Genomic DNA, 19,275 nt, shown 5'->3' on the forward strand with positions numbered 1-19,275 from the left:
AATTCCAGGAGACGGGAGGACAGGAGAGCCTGGCGTGTTATGGTCCATGGGATTGCAAGACTTGGACACAATTTAAGTGACTGAACAACAAAAACAAAACTGTGAAGATCAGTGAGAGGCAGCCAGATGCTCTCCAATGATCCAGTATGATTCCCTTCTTTTGGTCAGGAGGATTTTTTTAAAAGTTTGTTGTTTTTGTTCTCTTATGTATTGTTACAAGTATACATTCACATAGTTATTGTTCTTATTTATCATTATCACTTTTACATGTTTGTTTTTCCATTTAAAAAGTTAAAATTACATCCCGGGTTGTTTTTCTTAACCATCCCATGCACCTACTTTGTATTGTCACCACCCTATTTTTTCTTTCTTTTCACCCTCCCTCCCTTCCATACTTTTTTCCTTCCTCTTCTCCTTTCCTTTTCCCACTTCCCTTACCTCTCCCCTACTCCTCTCTTCGTCTTTCCCCTCCTACCCTCTCTCCTTCTCTTTCTATTCCTTCCCTCCTTCCTTTCCTTTCCTCTTTCTTCCTCCTCTCCTCTCCCCTCTCCTCTCCTCTCTTCCTTTTCTCTTGTTGTGGTTATCTCTTTTCAGCTCTGAACTGAAAAATCTGAGGATTTTTTTAAAAAATCAGTTCATTAAAAACACAATTGCAGAGAGAGTTTTGCAGGTTTGATTTCAGTATATTCTGGGAATAAATTAAATATATCCCTTTTGTCAGTGTCAGTTGCCCTCAATAAGTGCTTATGATGTTAGGGATTCACTGTTTTAACATTTGTGCAGAGTGCAGCAAATGTTGTGGGGCTGTGTAGCCCTTCTTCTCTCTTCAATAGCCACTATTGTAATCCATAAAAAGAATTTTAAAAATTAATAGCAGCTGACTTGTTTCGCTTAGCCTGTTCTCTGAGCATCTTAGCGATGATTTGCTTGGAGCGAACATTCCAGCTAATAAAAAGCAGACCCCTCTTTACTGATATTTATTCTCAATTATTCGTTTTACTCGGTCATAGCAACCTATCCTGGAAGTATGTGATTCCTGAGTGATTACATGCAGTCTTAATGATTGTGTGCTTTACTGTATAATGTATCTACCATTCCAAACTGCAGCTTTTGTCACTCATGAGTATCCTTTTCTTGCTTCTCCACAGAGGAAATTATCCCATCGGAGAGCAGCTCTTTGTCTGACACAACATCTTTTGAAGACGGTGCGTATTCCCATAATACTGTTTAACATTTGAAAACAAAATTCACCTGGGAAATGTTTATATTCTGTATTGCTTGTCTTCTCTGGGTGGGTGGAGGTAAAGAGAGAAAACCTGGTTTCTGTAACAGCTGGCATCTTTAAAAAGGCCAGGCTACTTAATACACATTCCTATCAGCAAATGAGCCTGTCAAGCAGTTGGGCTTTAAGGATGTCCCCAGAAGGAATGCTTTCCATGTCTGGGTGTTTTGCAGTCATATCTGTGTCCATGTGTTTGGAAGAGCAGACACGTGGAAGCATATTTTCAACAGTGAGGGAAGGTGCTTTACCAAAATCTAAGTGGTGCAGTGGCTCAGTGGCTAAGACATTGAGTTTGTCGATCAGAAAGGTCGGCGGTTTGAAGGTTTGAATCCCTAGCGTCGCATAATTGAGTGAGCTCCCGTTACTTGTCCCAGCTTCTGCCAACCTAGCAGTTCAAAAGCAAGTAAAAATGCAAGTAGAAAAATAGAGACCACCTTTGATGGGAAGGTAACAGCATTCCGTGCGCCTTTGGCATTTAGTCATGCCGGCCACATGACCACGGAGACGTCTTTGGTCAGCGCTGGCTCTTCAGCTTTGAAACGGAGATGAACACTGTCCCCTAGAGTCAGGAATGACTACCACATATGTGCGAGGGGAACCTTTTCCTTTAAGGGATCAGTGATCAGTTTCCTAGGTGATCATTTCTTTTGGAATCAGGAAAAATGAACATGCCCGGTGAATAAAGAAACTTTAAGGTTTATTGTTTAACTGTAGGAAACAGATTGAAAGGGCAATAAAGGAGACTATTTGTAGCTCAGGGTTGAAATGAGGGGTCCTTGGTGCTCTCTGAGCTTGTTTGTTTTCTTGCAGAGGTTTCATTACCCTAACCAGGTAACCTCATCAGGGCTAGTAAACAGTGATGTTTGCTGTCATGTTTATAGTCTGGTGTCTTGCCTGTCTGTGTGGGTGGGGGAGATTAGGGATTCTAGAGCACATCACTTAAAGAATCCCTAAGAACCCCAGAAGCAATGAGAAGAATATAGATATTCAGATTTCCATTAATAATGTGTCAGTGACTGAAATAGGCGCCTTAGAAATTGAACAAATAAATGAATAAACTTGATTCAAGGCATGATAAGGAAACTACTATGACTCTGTCTTCCTTCTTGCAGGATTTCAGGATTATTATCAAATAAAGAGTGTTTGGAGTTGTGGTCTCTGGGTTTTCTTGGATTTCTAGTGGTGAAGTTAGCTTAGGTGATAGGACACCCAGTTGAACATTATTTAGAAATAAAAATTGATCTGGTTTTGTTTTTGAAAAGTCCTGTTTTTACGAGCACATGAGGGGGAGGTGTTAATGGCTAACTGTGATATTTCATGAGGAAGTAGAACTTGTGTAACGACAAAGTACAAGCAACCTTTATTGCGAGTACGTTTGTCTCTTTTATAAATATAGAGTCCAATAGAATCCTTACAATACATACAACAAAGAATTTGTTTCTTTACCACCTGCTTTATTTATTTTTATTCTGTTTGTTTGCCACTAATCTCACTGCAAGGCGACTTTGGGCGGTTAATAACATTAAAATAAAGCTATATATTGTGTATGTGTGTGTGTGTGTGTGTGTACATGTGTGTGTATATATATATATATATATATATATATATATATATATATATATATATATATATATACACACACACACACACACAAACATACATACATACATACATACATACATACATACATATATATATATATATATATATATATATATATATATGATTTTTTACAACCCCTGGTAAGCCCCAATTATGGGAGGAAGCTAACTGCTTCCATCATCTGTCCTTCGGCTCGTCACAAGAGTCCATCACGGCAGAAACCCAATATTTTTGCTGTTGCCTTTGTTATATTTGTGTTTTTTTATTTGTGCTGATAAATAAATAAAGGGAGACTAGTATAGATCTATTTCAAGCTATTTAGCTCTCATCAGCTAGCCATACCCTTACTGGGAGGTTACTTACTACCAGGTTCAAATCCCAGTAAGGGTATGGCTAGCTGATGAGAGCTAAATAGCTTGAAATAGATCTATACTAGTCTCCCTTTATTTATTTATCAGCACAAATAAAAAAAAAAAAAAACCACACACACACACATATATATATATACACACACACACACACACACATACATACATACATACATACATACTAAAAAAAACAAAATGAAAATACAGGTTATAACTAAAAGATGGGGGGAGATAGGGAACAGAAGGTACCGGGGGGGGGGGATCTGTTGTTGGTCTATCAAACACCTTCAATGTGATTATTCCCCACACCAGTGAATTCTCAGCCAAACTGATCCCAGATAGTTAAAGAAGATTATAGTCCTGAGCCATTGGTTTTTATATTAAAAAAGAAACTCAAGTGCTAATGGGTTAAAGAAGAAAGACAGTACGGTGATATAATCCCCTAATCTTCACAAACATTTAATTCATATAAACAAGCAATCCTTTTTAATCTTTCAGTGGTGCCATAATGATACCTGGGTTTCTTACTTCCTGCCAGCTAATATTGGGCTGGGTTAGCTACACTCCCTTGACTAGTCATTAGTCCTAAAAAAACCCAACCCCATTGTCCTACTTAAGACCACGTAAAAAATGTGTAACAAATTCTTGCCTTTTGATGAGGCAGCATTTTCCAATTGGTCAGTCTCCAGAACAAAGCTGTGAGCCTACCAGCATTGGATGGAATCATATATGGTCATGTTTTGAAGCAGAGAAAAAAATTGAATTCTCAATTTCTGTGCATAATTTTTTACTTGGAAATGATAAAAATGGCTTGAGCTTTCCACAAGTGGTCAACCACTGACCGGTTTATTAGCCAGTTTATTAGCATTTAAAGGTATTTTACTATTTTTAATCAGGTAAATAGTGCACTCTGAAATGCCTAACTGGGAAAAGAAAAAAAATGAGTGATGTGATCAATTAAAAGTTTCAAACAATAGTTAACAGTAAAGCAAGTAAGAAACGGCTAATAAAAAAACTATGGTGGCTTAAAAGTTTAATCCTGCTCCAGATTTTGAATGGAATCTATCCATTTGGACTTCTTTGAAATCCTAGCTGAATTAAAGATAGAACTTTCAGGTCAAAATCATTCCAGTTTTATTTGTATCAAATTCCTTTCAAAATTGTCCAATCAAAACACAGCCTTAGCATGATGCAACCTCAAAGTTCTTTAGGACTAGGCAAAAACCAGTTGTCATCCCACAGTTTTCTGCATGGAATAAGGGTGTTTAATTAAAAGATGACTGAGTCCTGAGTTGGCTTTTCTTGGTTGGATGTAATTTAATCCAGACAGCATGCATCCACCTGTGTGAAATGATCAAATTTGGATTCATCACTGAACAGTAGTAAGGTCTCAATAGTCTAATTTGCTTCTTCATCCCCGATTCCATGGTTTTGTGAAAGTAACTCAGTTTCATAAAGGAAGATATGGAATATTTATTTTCAGTAGAAATATAAAGGGTTATGTAAGGATTAGGTAACATAAAATCATGTTGTTTCTTCCAATCAATTCTTTTTAAACAGGCAATACTTCCCTTACTGTGGCAGTTCAAAGAATAATCTCTCTGCCAGCCTCTCCACCACCCAAAACTCTTGGAGTGGAGAGGATCCATCTCCGGAAGTCTTCCATGAATGAACAACTCTTAGAACAGAGGCACTCCAGGTATGGGACCATTGATGATATTGAAACTAAAACAACTTTATTGCTTTGTTCTTTAAAAAAAAAATCATGCATTGCCTGCTACTTTAAAGTGACGAGGGCTTTTTTGAAACTATTGTTATGATTCATTGACTGGTCACCTTTTCTACTGAAAAAGAGCTTGCCTTGTAACAAAAGAGCTTGCATTCTGTTTTCATTGTGATTTCTGTAGCAATAGCACTTAGACTTATACAGCACTTGGCAATAGCACTTGGAATTATATACCTCTTTGTAGTGCTTTTACAGCCCTCTCTAAGCGGTTTACAGAGTCAGCATGTTGCCCCCAACAATATGGGCCCTCATTTTACCCACCATGGAAGATTGAGTCAAACTTGAGCTGGTGAGATTTGAACTGCTGAACTGCAGCTAGCAATCAGCTGAAGTAGCCTGCAGTATTGCACTCTAACACTGCACCACCTCAGCTCTTCTATGGTCTGAGCTCTCACCTACAAACTGAATGTAAATGTGTAGATACTTCTGGAACAGATTGTCCCAAAGAAGAAGTATCGATTTGAGAATTAACAGTGATTTGATATCTCATAATTAATCAGATTTTACAGTGGCCTGCTTGGCACCAGAGCTAGCTTTACAGAAAAAAATGGACTAAACCTAAACCACTCAGACTCAAAGAGACTTCTCTTCCCAACTTCCTTGCTAAAGTGCCAAAACTAGAAAATTCGGAACTCCTTATACATGCATGATGCCATATGAATAGAGCCAGGGCCTTATCTGAATCTTCATATATCTATATCTATATATAAATCTATCTATCTATCTATCTATCTATCTATCTATCTATCTATCTATCTATCCATCCATCCATCCATCCATCCATCCATCCATCCAACCATCCATCCATCCATCCATCCATCCATCCATCCATCCATGCATACACACATACACACACACACACAATTTAAATAAATTTATATGCCTCCCCTCTCAGATTGTTGTTGGGGGCGATATGCTGACTCTGTAAACCGCTTAGAGAGGGCTGAAAGCCCTATGAAGCGGTATATAAGTCTAACTGCGATTGCTCTCACTGCTATGGAGTCTCATTAGGTGACGCTTTCTATTTTTCCTTGTTTTCAACTATAACATATAAGAATAATATATTAATAGCTCATAATGAATGTGTGCCATGAACACTATATTAATTTTGATCATTTCTCCCTTTGCCCTGTTCTCCCTTTGCCTATGCTACCTTTTTAAGCCTCTCCCTATATAGTAACATCTCTTTTGCAAAGCAGTTTTCAGTATGATGCTCTTCTGCATGAAATCTGCTAGCACTCGCTATTCTATGCGCTGTTCTTGCATTGTCAGCCTGTAGCAAAACAGTATCCATGCTGGCACTCTTTGCATTGGTTTGAAGATACTGGGATGATGGTGTTCACTAGGTCCCTTTGTTTCTAATCATAGAGATTCTCTGTCAACTCACAGCAGTCCATACCGGGCAGCCGAGAGGCAACACCATGGAGGAAGAAGTATGCCCACAACACCAGTCCTCACACGCAACGCCTACAGTAGCAGTCACTTGCAGTAAGTCATTCCCATGCTATTTTTTTCCTCCTCCACTTGAGTTAAAGTATTGCACACACCCCATTTATGTGCAAAAGGTATATCATGGCCAAAACCTCTAGGTGTGTCCACTATAGTTCTCAGTTGAATTGCTACAGTTGAGGTGAATTTGATGCATAAATATCTTTGAATCAGAATTCTCGAACAGGAAGTTTTATTTCTAATTATTTTTAGGTACAGTAGAACTAAATGGGCTTATAGTCTTCAAACCTAGAAATTGAGTCAGCCCAAAAAAAAGGGGTGGGCCAGGAAGTACAAAGGACAAGGCTATTATGGTTTTACACAAATGGATGTGGCAGGTTTGGGAGGAAGAACTTTTGGGTTTTAATGAGTTGAGGGATTTAGTATTTTATATATGAACTTCAGCATCATTTTGGTTTACTCTTGAGTAATGTCATTTTACTTTGGAAATCACACATACACAAATAAGTTTGTCTCATGTTTTAAGGACTATAGAATGGGCATTTAAGGTTTAACAGAGAATGCCCACTTTTGAATTATGTTGCTTTAGGAGAAGTAATAGTGTCATACTATTACCTAAATTTGAAAGGTTTACTATTGCCACCCTAAATGCATTCATTTTTAATATTCATGCAAGTTAATATTTTACCTATTTAGTTGAATGTTATTGTGCTGATTGTACAGATGATTAACTGTTCACTTACAAATTATTTCAGGTAGGTAGGATTTATTCATCAGCAATGAAATACCAACTTGCTTGTAATTCTACAATTTTATTAAAATATAGACTAAGGAATGACGTGGACACTCGCCTCCCACTTGGAAGGTTCAGAGTTTAATCCTATGTAGCAACAGTTGTTTCTCTCCTAGTGTGCAAAGAAAATATTTGCTGCGAACTCCTCATTGGGTCAAGAAGGACACCAGCCAGCAAACACTCAGCTCCATGCAGTCATTCTAACCCCACCCTGAATTACAGGAACGTTAAAAATGGAGTTTATTGAACTATAGCATAAGGTTCTGCTTGAAGTAAATTTGTTCCCCTTTTCAATTTCACATATCTAAAATCCTCCCCGTTAAAATCTGCCCTGTTAGGATTTGCCTTGAGAAAAATCTCAAAAAGGTGATGCCACTACCTGTAGGTTGTTGAATTGCTCATGTATTTACTTAACTTTTATTTTGCCTACTTTGTTTGAAATTTACCATACTTTCTTTGAATCTATTGCTCTAAGACAGGGGTGTAAAACTCAATTTCATTGAGGGCCACCTCAGGGTTGTGTTTGACCTCGGGGGTCCGGGGTGGGCATGGTCAGCTCAATGTCACTCATGTTGGGGGAACCTGTGGTGGGCCGAATGCTCTGCCAGCAAAAACAAGCTCCCGAGTTCCGTTTCCAGCTGCAATGGGCTCTTGCAACCCTCTGCCAGCGAAAATGGAGCTCCGTTTTTGCTGGCAGAGGCACTGCAGGCTGATCCCTCGCTGTTTCCAGGGTGGCCCGGCAAGCGAGATGTAAGCACCCCGTGGGCCGGATCTGGCCCCCGGGCCTTGAGTTTGACACCCCTGCTCTATGATGTTATTGGAACTGACAGTCCGCTTTCCTTGTAACAAAAACCTGTTGTTTTTTTCAGACCCGATACATCCCCTCAGCACTGTTTGGAGACCCAAACTACCTTCTTATCGGAAACCGCCAGTGAAAAGCCAATGTTCACCCTTTCAAAATCCCAAAGAAGTAGCAGCACAGAAATCCTTGATGACGGATCCTCCTACACCAGCCAATCTAGTGCAGAGTATTACTGCATGACCCCAAATTCAAAGCCCTGTTATAGCACCCAAACCCTTGACAACCGCACTAGAAACAGGAGGCGGTCCAAGAAACAGAACATTTCTGCTTCCAGCTCAGGAAGTATGCCTAACCTAGCCCAGAAGGACAACTGCAATGGGGTTTACGCAAAAAAGCAAGGACAGATGCCAACCAGTTGCTACATTTCTGGCTATGCCCCTTCTAAAGAGGGCGACGTATATTACAATGGTGGCTATGTCTATGAGAACGGCACGGAGGGCCAATACACGGTGAACCCTTCCTATCGTTCCTCAGCGCCCTATGGGTACGAACGCCGGTATCGGGAATTCAGATCTTTCCATGAAGATGAAATGGAAAGAGTGCCCCACAATCCATACGCCACGCTGCGCTTGCCACGGAAGCCGTCAATGAAAACAGAGCATATCACCAAAAACATTCACAAGGCCTTGGTTGCGGAGCATCTCCGTGGCTGGTACCAGCGTGCCTCTGGACAAAAAGAGCAGGTTCTTGGCTTGCAGGCGGGCCTTGATGCTGATCGAGAGTCCCAGAGAGGCCTAGGACTACAGATGCTAAGCTCTCAAAGCAGTCATTCATCTTCTTTCTCTATAGGTAACTATACCGCTTGTTGTTTTTTTGTAACTGCTCTGTTTTGTGTTGATGTTCCTCAGAGATCTTCCATGCTTCAGTCCAATGCATGAACAATGGCCTCTGTGTTCTGACCCAGCTCCCCAAACACAACAAACCCTATGAGGTTAACTCAATGATTCCTTTATTAGGAGCATCAGCAGTCCTGGAAAAAAGTTTCTCACTGCACGCTAACAAGTCTGTCCGGCAGGGAGATGAATAGTTGTCTGCTACATCTATTCATCTATGCCCCCTGACTTTTATCCCCAGAGCTAGGGTGGAGCTTCGCTAGCAGCGATAGCTCTTCCTTCCCAAGGATCAGCCCACGGAGTGCACTGCTCTCCTCTGCCTTCTGCACATCCGGGCATCAGGCACTGGACCCAGCTGTTCGTCCTCTTCCTTTTCATCCACCTGGGGCCTGTTGACTCTCCATCTGAGGGATGGCCCAGACTCTGCCTCTGTCTCTCTCTCTCTCTCTGACAGCTCCACTCCCACTCCCCCCCCCCCCAGGTCTCAGGTTGACTTGATGCTGGCCCTGACTCCCATGCCGCCCACACTGGAGGGGCCAGCGGCCAACAGACAGCAATACTCTGCCTGCAGGAGGTTTTTCTACTCACTATGAAATGTCATCCATTAAGAGCAAAGCTCTTCTTTTCATAAGTGGAAAATCCTCCTCCCGTAGAGGCTCATTATCAACTGATAGAGGGAAATGTTTTCATTAGATTGCAAGTGTCTCTAACAATCACTGGAGGGGTGTTAGTGCTCTTATCTGGTTAATCATTGCAAAGAGCAAGTGGGATATAGGAAAGAGAATTCTCCAATTGTTGGAGTTTAAAAATGTGAGTGATTTGGGAATTTAGAATATGAGTAGCTATAGAATGGGCTGAATGCCATACAAAAAGCTTAACTGTTAATTACGGAATAGTCAGGTAAACATTTAAAAAGTTATTTTACCCAGTGACGTAGAATAGTGTATTCACTTGTATATTGTATGCAGTGTCACAGCTGAATTTGCACAAGGGAGTCTAGGTTGCGCAGTTCTAAAACTTGTCTAGAAGCTGAACAAGTTTTCAACTGCTTTTTATGTTGTTTTACCGATGTTTTAAAAAGGGATATTCGTATTTTAAAATAAATGGTAAATAGAGTAAAAAAGAAAGGCCGGTTTTATCATCCTAGTCGTCTCCTCCTGCATTGGGAATACAACACTTTGGATTCCCAGCAATGATAGCCATTGTCTGGCTGATAATTTGGGGACTGCAGTCCTAAAACATCCCAAAAGCATCTGGTTAGATGCACTGAATAGTATTAAATAGTAAATGCCTATCCAGGACAGGCAACCTAATATCCTTCAGATGTCTTAGACTGAAATTTTCAGAAACAGCTACCATTGCATGACCAGTGCTCATAGCAATAGTCCAATGTCAGAGAATGTAGATCTTGGCTGTATCTGTTATAGATTATAGCTTGAGTGGGAGAATTATGTGTAAATTTAGATGTCAGCACTTACCCATTATTTTATTCATTATTTACACGCAACTTTTAATGTGCCACTTACTATTTAAGTGTACCTCTTCATTAAGTCAGCTTCGTCATGGCACTGTATCCTTTACAAAAGAAATCGGGAAAACTCTCAACCAAGGGTTGTGGATTTTAGCCAAGTAATCGATGAGAGTCCTGTTATACAGGTTTTAAAAGAATGGTCATACTGGTTTGTAATATGACTGGGTGTCAACAGCGTCTGTAGGAGGTTGAGAAATTTGAGACAAGCCTTATGGTTCATACAAATGGCTCATCCAGTCCCACATCCTGTCTCCCATAGTGATGAGGGCCTGGAAGGAACCAAATGCTTTAATCACAGGGGATACCTTGAAATGGCATCCAATGTTTATGGAGTGGAAAAGTCCATAAGATAGTTTATAATAGTTGTGGAACTTATTATTCTGCAACTTCTTCTTATTCCGCAACTTTTTCAATGTAATTGATTGCTATTGAAAAAGAGGTGAAATATTGGTAGCATCTCATTGTTAAAACATTATCCCAAATAATGGGGTCTGTACAGGTGTTTATCACACCATTCTGGACTTTTGAAAGTAAATAATAATAATAATAATACAGCACAAACTTCAGAAAATCTTAAAATGTGGTAGAGGCTAGATGGTATATAACAATGATGGCAAACCTATAGCATACATGCCACAGGTGGCATGCAGAGCCCTCTCTGCGGGCACGCGAGCTGTTATCCCAGCTCAGCTCCACCACAAATGCATGCGCGCCTCCTGTTGGCCAGCAGGTTTTCGGGTCTCTGCTACGCCACACATGCACGTAGGGTGGGGGAGGGTATGTAGAGGGTGGGGGAGGAGTGCAGAGGGGCATGCGTGCATGCTTGGGGGGGAGCAAGGGGGGTTACAGGGGGTGAGGTGCACGCAGTGGGGTCACACATACATGCTCGAAGGGTGGGGAACATAAGGGGGTCACGCGCATTGCATTATGGGTGCACGTGTGAATGCTTTCGGCATGCAACGACAAAAAGGCTAGCCATCACTGGTATATAATGTGTTGCATTAGAATTAAGAAAAGTCCGGTAAAAATTCACATTCATTCTATCTCCCAAACCAACCCGCATGGTAGAAGAGGATAACATTGAGAATGGGAATATAATGAGCTCCTATAGGAAGGACAGGTTGTAAGTCTAGCAAATGTGTCTGCACCATTGCTAGTGATTAAGTTCCAAATGTTAGATAAAGAGCGATGGCCCCAGAGCACATTTAGCGCATTTAATGCTAAATGAGGATTTAAAGCAGTCTTTTCAGTCCAAATCCAACATCCTAATCAGGACAACACTAGGGACATGATCATTTTTAATTTCAACTTTTCATCTTAGATCTTTCTTTTGCAGAAAGCCAGTGAGCTCAGCATTAATTTACTAAAAGTTCATCTTATATCAGCAAAGCTGGAATAAAATGTATAAATACTTTAATCTTTCCTAACGAAGTTCCTGTAAATGTATCGGTATCCAAGTCCCATGTGTTAGATTAGGGTGGAAGTGTCTGGATTAAAAGGAGTGTTCTCCTAATCAAATTGGCATTTTCCTTTCATCTGGGATGTTTCATACAGTGTTTCTTTGAACCCAGCCAATTTTTTTTATCTAAGCAGTTCTTACCCAAATCAAGGAAAGATTCTTTGCTGACATTCTTTTCTTCTTATCTCTTCAATTTTAGCATCCTCAACAAATTCCTCTGTGAACTGGCGGAATCAGGTTTTGTTGGGACTTCCTGATTATGATACGCTATCTCAGTCCTCTTTTGCCAGCTGTTACGGGAATGTGTATGGGAAACACCCACTGCAGAGCAGGTGAGCCGTGGATTTATCTCTGCAGCTTTCGGGAACGTAGAAAGACCTACGTGTTGGACAGCGACACCTACAGTATGCTCCGTGTTGCTGAAAAGTTTGCTTTATAAATTGTGGCAAACTATGGTTCCAAAACCATAGATGGGAATGGGGGACTTTGGGTGAGAGAGGATCAAAGACCACATCTGTATAGGAATAATTGGGTGCTGCATCTCACACCAGATGAAGCCAACAGTGACCCAGCATGGAGATAAAGTAGCATAAACATAAGACTGTATATAATGTAATTGTCCCATTCCAGGAACTGATTTCATGAAGACTGCCCTTTACTTTATGTTAGTAAAATGTACTAATAGAGAGTACATAGATACCTATGTGTCATGTATGCTTGATGGTAGTACAATCCAGGCCCAATTCAAAGAGCTGGTAATTACTTTTAAAGCTCAACTTGTCATAATACCAGGATGCATCTGACAACTCCTTGCCAGGACAAAATATGCCCATCTAGTCCAGTCGCGAAGAGAGGACCTGCTGAAAGTTCTCTCTCTTCCTGAAGTTTGCAGGAGATGGGTAAAACATCAGACTTTCCCTGTCATAATTCCCGAAGTATGGAATAACTTCCTCCTAGAAATGTGTGCAGCCCACACCTTTCTACCGTTCCATACACAGATTGAAACGGCTTTATTTCATTACCCTTTTGGTGCCAGGTGACTGCTTTGGATCTCCTATTTGGGGTTTTACCTTTCTTCAGGGTTGAGGGGGGAGGATGTTGTACTGCTCTGGATTTCACTGTTTACCCTATGTTCTTTTGTTTTCCTTTTGTTTGATGTTACATGCCATAATCCTGTGTTATATGGCATAATCCTGTGGGATTGGGGAGAGTTCTAAGTCCTGTCAAATAAATAAATGAAAGTATAAAAATATTTGATTGTTGTACACAGAGTCGCTTTTTGTGAGATGGGCAGCTAGCTATTCAAATTCGACAAATAAACAAATAAAGACAAAGGCACCGTCACATTCGGGCCTCCCTTGTGTATTCTGTTTGTCTGCTCCTTTTCCAATCTGGTTTCTGAAAATACACATAAAGGTTAGGTAGGGGAGCCTCCTTCAGCCTGTTTACTTGAGTTTGGTGAGGATGAGAGTTGTGGCTCAATAGCTGGAGGGACACCAAGCTGCAAAATGCAAGTTTATGCACCTGAAACAAAATGCATTTTGTGTTCTCCAGCTGACTTCTCCGAAGACACCACTTTGAGCCACCCATAACCCTCATGCCTTGTTTCTAATTACTGTTTTTTCCCCTTGTGTTTTCTCCTTGGCTTTCATGGCACTTCTGCCAACAGCAAGTAGCTTAAAGTTTCCCTCCAATGCTGCCAATTGCTTTTTCCCTCCCAATCCTGAGGTTACTGTTTGTTTCCCTAATCCCCGTTTTGTATCTGTTCCTGCTCCCTCTTCCCTTCTCTTTTCTGTTTCTGTTGTCTTAAATTCTTCCCTCTCTTAGAACAAAGCCTTTCTCTGTCTTAACATCTGTAGCAATGACTTGATGCTTAAATACCTTGAAGTAAGAGGATCCAAGCACTTGTGACCAGTGGGTGGGTGGTTTGAACTAGAGGATTGCTGATGATACCCTTGCTTATAGCTGAGCAGACTTAACGTGAAGTGAACTTATGATCTAGTGGCATTTGCTTCATTTTAAAGGTTTTTAAAGGCTTTTAAAACTGACCTGTTCCAGGGTGATTTTCTTAAAAAAAAAACCTTAAAGGTGAAAAAAATACATAACCAAACAAAAATTGGGAATTCTTTTCATTATTTAATTCAATGTTATCATTTAGGAGAATTGCCACAGCTGTTTAGCATATTTTTGCCACAGAACAAATATAAAACAAGAGATGACTTTGCTGCCAAATTTTTTTGGGGGGTGGGGGGAGCTGCAAAGTAGGAAGTGAGATACCATGAATAACCAACCCTTGCTCTAAAGTATTGTTACAGGGGGTTCTCATTTAGCGACTGCCTCATCTAGCAACCTTTCCGCAGTTATGATAGTAAAAAAGAAGTACCTTGCAACCAGTCCTTGCATTTACAGCCTTCACAGGTCTGTAAAGAAAAGGAAAGGCAAAATAAGATCATAAACACAGTTCAATACTTCTCTGCTGAGTTGACAGTCCTGGTTATGGTTGCTAAATGAGGACAATCTTCTCTATTTCATTGCAACAAGACCATTTTGTAAACTCAGGCGTGCTTCATAATGAATGTTTCCTCCTGCCAGAAGGAATAGATAATACACACATATGCACATATTCTGTGTATAAACCACTCCTAAATGTTCAGGGTGGGATGAGATAGAAATACATTTCTGTTTATTTTTAATGGGTGTTTAGTTAAAAGGATATTGTTTACAATTGCTACATGTTCATGGCAGTGACTTAAAACAAAACAAATATATAACCAAGTAGTCCTCAACTTATGATCCCAATAGGGACTGGATAATTCATTGTTAAGGGGTGCAGTTGTTAAATGAGGCATCCAATTTCATTACTTATTATTTTTGCTGTGGTTGTCATCGCGTGATTGCAGTTTGTGACTTTTCCTACCGGCTTCCCACTGACTTCGTTTTGTCAGAAACCAGCTGGCAAATTCACAAACATTTGACGGTAATGTGACCACAGTTTCCAAGTGCCTGGGTCACAATCTTGTGGCTGTGTGGGATGCTGCAATGGTTGTAAGTGTGAGGTTTATCGGTTAATAAGTCATTATTTTTTCATTGCAACTTCAAAGGGTCAGCCAACCGAATGGTCATAAATCGAGATCTGCCTGTATAACAGATTGATTGTTATCTAAACTGCTGTTGACTGGGTGGCTGTTGGACTGTATCCATCTATGTCTTTCCAACACCCTGCCTTCATAATTCTGGAATGAACTTACCTTCCTGGCCCAAAGATGCTTTTGCAAAAGTCAACTGTTTTTTCCTTTGAAAACATTTCACTTCTCATCCAAGAAGCTTCTTCGGTTCCGGAACTGAAGAAACTTCTTGGATGAGAAGCGAAACGTTTTCAAAGAAAAAGAAAAGAACCAAGGGAGCCCAATTACCTTTTGGAAAAGCACCTTTGGGACAGCCACAACCTGGATGCTTGAGAATCTCCATAGACACTTGACTTCCTGGGGTTTTGAAGTGCCCATAAATCTATGTCAGGAAATAACATAATGCAGGCTGCTTTGTCTTAAAATTGGCTTCAGAAACATCCCTTGAAAGGATTGGGAGGTCTGCTTAGAAAAACCAGGCCTTCTAGGTGAACTCTAGAGGAGCACCTGGCTAACCACTGATGGTTGTGCTTCTTTTCCAGGATTTATCCTGAAACTAACCAGTTGGGCAACAGCAGTAGGAACCCTTTGCAAGACGACCTGCAAGAAAGCGAGCAGAGACTCTTCTGGCACGAGGATTCAAAGCCTGGGACTTTAGTATGAACCCGCCCTCTCCTCCTTCAAACGCCCCACGTGCCTTGCACCTTAGACGTATTTTCCCTACGAAAACAAGGCTCCTGGTGCAGCAGCTCCGTAAGAGGAGATTTGTGCTGGGAGGACAAGAAGCATTTTCAGGTGTGAGAAACCGGAAGAATCTCACCTGCGCTAGCACAACAGTATGACTCCGAATATCCTCCACATAAAAAAGGAGAGGACTCCAGTTGTCTGCTTTTAAAAGCTCCTAACCTCCAGAGGCTACTTTGGGTGAAAGTATTTTTGAAAGCACTTTTTAAAAAAAGGGGGAAAAAAATGAAAATTGGGAGTTGTCGTGGACGTTGCAGAACATCCCAAAATGTGAAAAGAAGATTCTTTGTTGGGATAAATGTTTGTTTGGTTTTTTAGCAGCACAATGTTTGGAGAGAAGCAGGCAACGCAAGAGGGTCACGTCTGCCGATCAAGAAGATTCTGTTGAAGGATGCCAAGAGCATAATGAACCGAGTGGAGGACGGGCTATGTAATGCAATGCTACTTGAAGGATGCTTGGTTGTGTGTGTGTGTATGTGTGTGGGTTTTTTTAAAAAAAAACAAAAACACAGTATTCCGAATAAGGATAAAAGTCTCTTAAAGGTATGCCATCTTTGATATATTTCCGTAAGTTTAAACATGGGGTGTGGGTGGGGCAGAGAAGCAGTTGCACATAAAGCATTGTTGTTTTCCTGACTTTTTTTAAAATGCAATTTTGTATGTTCTCTTCATATGTTCTCCTTTCCAATATTCCTTTGTAATTGTCAAGGTTTAAGATGGAATGCACTGGGATACATTTGAGGTGCTTTCGCAGAATTGTTTACAAGAACTACACTGTCTTCCATTTGCAACACTCCCAGATTTCCCCCACCCACTCCCTTCTCTTCTATGTTTCTTCTTTCCAGAGAAACAAACAAACAAAATCCTTACATTAAAAACAAAAAGGCAGAAGAGCAGCACAATAATCTTTGAACACAAGCACCAAGGGCTCCTCTGTCCAGATCTTGTAATATTCAATAACTTTGGAAACAGAAACTTTGCAGTTGACCAGTTAGGGCTATCTGGGCCAGTATTACTCTTTGTTTAATAGCGGATGCAAATATATTAAATACACCATGTAGGTGCCTTGAAATCGATAGGCATTCAAATGGAAAAGTACAAGAGGCGCAGAACAAACGCACAAAGGAGTCTGATCGATGAGGAGAATCCATTGGCGTGGATTGGCAGTGACTGGGAACAGGGCGAACCAGGAAGTAGTTCAGGTTGGAAATTGAGTTGAATTAAGAGCAGACAATCTAAAATTCCCGTTTGGTAAATTAGGAGCTGGATAAATGTTTTGTTTCCACCCTTCTGTGAAATCAACTTAATCTGATGTATGAGTACAAATGTGTGCATACATTATACGTTGACTTCTATCATTGGGACCACAGAAGTGATAAGTGACAATTTGCAATAAAATCAATAATTTTTGGTTTTGGTGCAAAAGAGAGAGAAGAAAATCAGTTACAGGTTTTTGCCAGGAAGGATCCGCCTACCTCATGTCTATCTGTCGGACTAAACTAAGCATCGTCTATCAGACTTTTGCAGCCTATAAACAATTATATTTCTTTCTCTGTTACACTGTGCTTCAGGATTCTCTAAAATGGTGCTGTTTAGGATTTTTAAAAATAGGGTGCATCACTCCTTATTCATATTGTGAATACAATAGTTTCTCGCAAAAATAATAAGAATAATCTTTTTACCGATACTCCAAAGCATGTACAAAGAATTCTATATATGCTCACATGACTATATATGTGAGTCTGTGTGTATTTATGTACAAACACAGGCATACACTTGCAGAGAGAAGCTGAATTTGTTAAGCTGGTCCTTAGTCATTTGTATTATTAAAGTTTTAAGTTTGGAATAAACATTGAAAATGTAAAACACAAATAATTTATTTCTTTGTGCATATTTATATAGCCTTTTAAAAACAAGAAAATCTTTTTTGCTTATTCTTTTACTGTTACAGACTTTTCAGAGACCTATGATTTTGTATAGGTAAATAAACTTTATGCTACTAAATATTTTCTTACTTTCTTTTTGTTTGTTTAAGGCTTTCCTTCTCACTAAGGGCATTAGCATAAATAAACATAAATAACAAAACTGAGGCAAACTTGCAAGATTACTGCTTCTTACAAATGTTTAATACTCTTGCCATAGAAAATTCTCAGAGGAAAAATTGCAGCAAAAGTTGTGGAATTTGGGCTATCGTTTCTGTAATGTCATTTTTGATGTAGCTACCATTGTCTAAACAAAGCAGCTAGTATAAAAAATTGTCTTAACAAGGTAAGCTTTCAAAAACTCCACAGGAAAAGTCTTACTCTCTATAATCTCTTCTTTGCTCTGTCTCATATATTCTTTTGAACCAATGGGTGGAACAGCTGCATCAAAGTTTGCCATGGAGAGGAAAACAAGCCACATGCAGGAACATAGAAACAATTGCACAGGCCCCATATAAACTGTCTGAACCAGTGGTGGGTTTCAAAATTATTTAGAACCTCTTCTGTGGGCGTGGCCTGCTTTGTGGGAGTGGCTTGCCAGCCATGTGACCGGGTGGGAGTGGCTTGCCAGCCATGTGACCGGGTGGACATGGCCAACTTGTAAAATGTGGTAAAACTCACTTAACAATGCTCTTGTTAGCAACCAAAATGTTGGCTCAGAAACTCTGGCATTTGAAGCATGCAAATCTTAAAGCTGTCAAGTTACAAGACCCTTGCACCCCTAACCCTTTGGGGGGGGGGGAAACCCAGGGGTGTGCAAACATGACAGCTTTAAGACTTGTGGACTTCAACTCCCAGAATTCCTCCTTTCGCTGTTCATCTTGATGATGTGTGGACGGGCGGGGGGGAGGGAGTTGAAACCGGTTCTAAACGGCACTGTAGATTTGTTAGAACTGGCAGGAACCCACCCCTGGCCTGAACACACAACATTGCACATACCATAACTCTCAGTTTTGGGGATACCAGTGAATACACACTTTTGAAATTGTGGGCACTCACAGATTTCTGCCATAATAGCAGAGCCATAAATAAAACATCAAGTTCCTAGAAAGGCAAGGAGTAAAATTACTTTCCAGAATGGTTCTAGATCAGGCCTAGAAGAACGTTTAATTCCATTAAAAACTGCTTGAATTTGAAGAATAGTCCAGTCTCTGTATCCATTTTTCCTCTGCTAGTAGGAATGGAACCTACCTAAGCATACAATAGAGTCTTAGGTTTCCTCACCTCACTTTGACCTAAGAAGCAAAGCTAAACCTGTCAGTGGCTGACCTAAATAACCTTCCATTGCAAACACCTTCCATTGCAAAGAGTGAAGTGAGGAAGCCCGGATAAGCTGCTTGATTCCTGTTTTTAGGAGAAGAAAGATAGGGGGGAACCCCACCTTCTGTACACTTCTATATATGGCAGGGCTGCCCCCTTATTAGCAGCTGCCTATAGTTCAGGCCAAGCAGGCTAGATC

General features: G+C 40.4%; 1 protein-coding gene across 1 annotated transcript in view; it reads left to right on the top strand.

The window, feature by feature from the left end:
* The window catches only part of FRMD4B (FERM domain containing 4B), a 161,047-nt gene extending 143,259 nt beyond the window's left edge, over window positions 1-17,788 (top strand). Inside the window, exons 18-23 of the mRNA XM_032212079.1 lie at window positions 1,149-1,205; window positions 4,813-4,951; window positions 6,407-6,526; window positions 8,150-8,931; window positions 12,165-12,297; window positions 15,633-17,788. Of these exons, the coding sequence (XP_032067970.1) occupies window positions 1,149-1,205; window positions 4,813-4,951; window positions 6,407-6,526; window positions 8,150-8,931; window positions 12,165-12,297; window positions 15,633-15,753 (1,352 nt within the window). The 3' untranslated portion in view covers window positions 15,754-17,788. The remainder of the gene's footprint in view (window positions 1-1,148; window positions 1,206-4,812; window positions 4,952-6,406; window positions 6,527-8,149; window positions 8,932-12,164; window positions 12,298-15,632) is intronic.
* Window positions 17,789-19,275: the final 1,487 nt, after the last annotated feature.

This window comes from Thamnophis elegans, chromosome 2, assembly GCF_009769535.1.
Source record: "Thamnophis elegans isolate rThaEle1 chromosome 2, rThaEle1.pri, whole genome shotgun sequence".
Taxonomy (NCBI): Eukaryota; Metazoa; Chordata; class Lepidosauria; order Squamata; family Colubridae; genus Thamnophis; species Thamnophis elegans.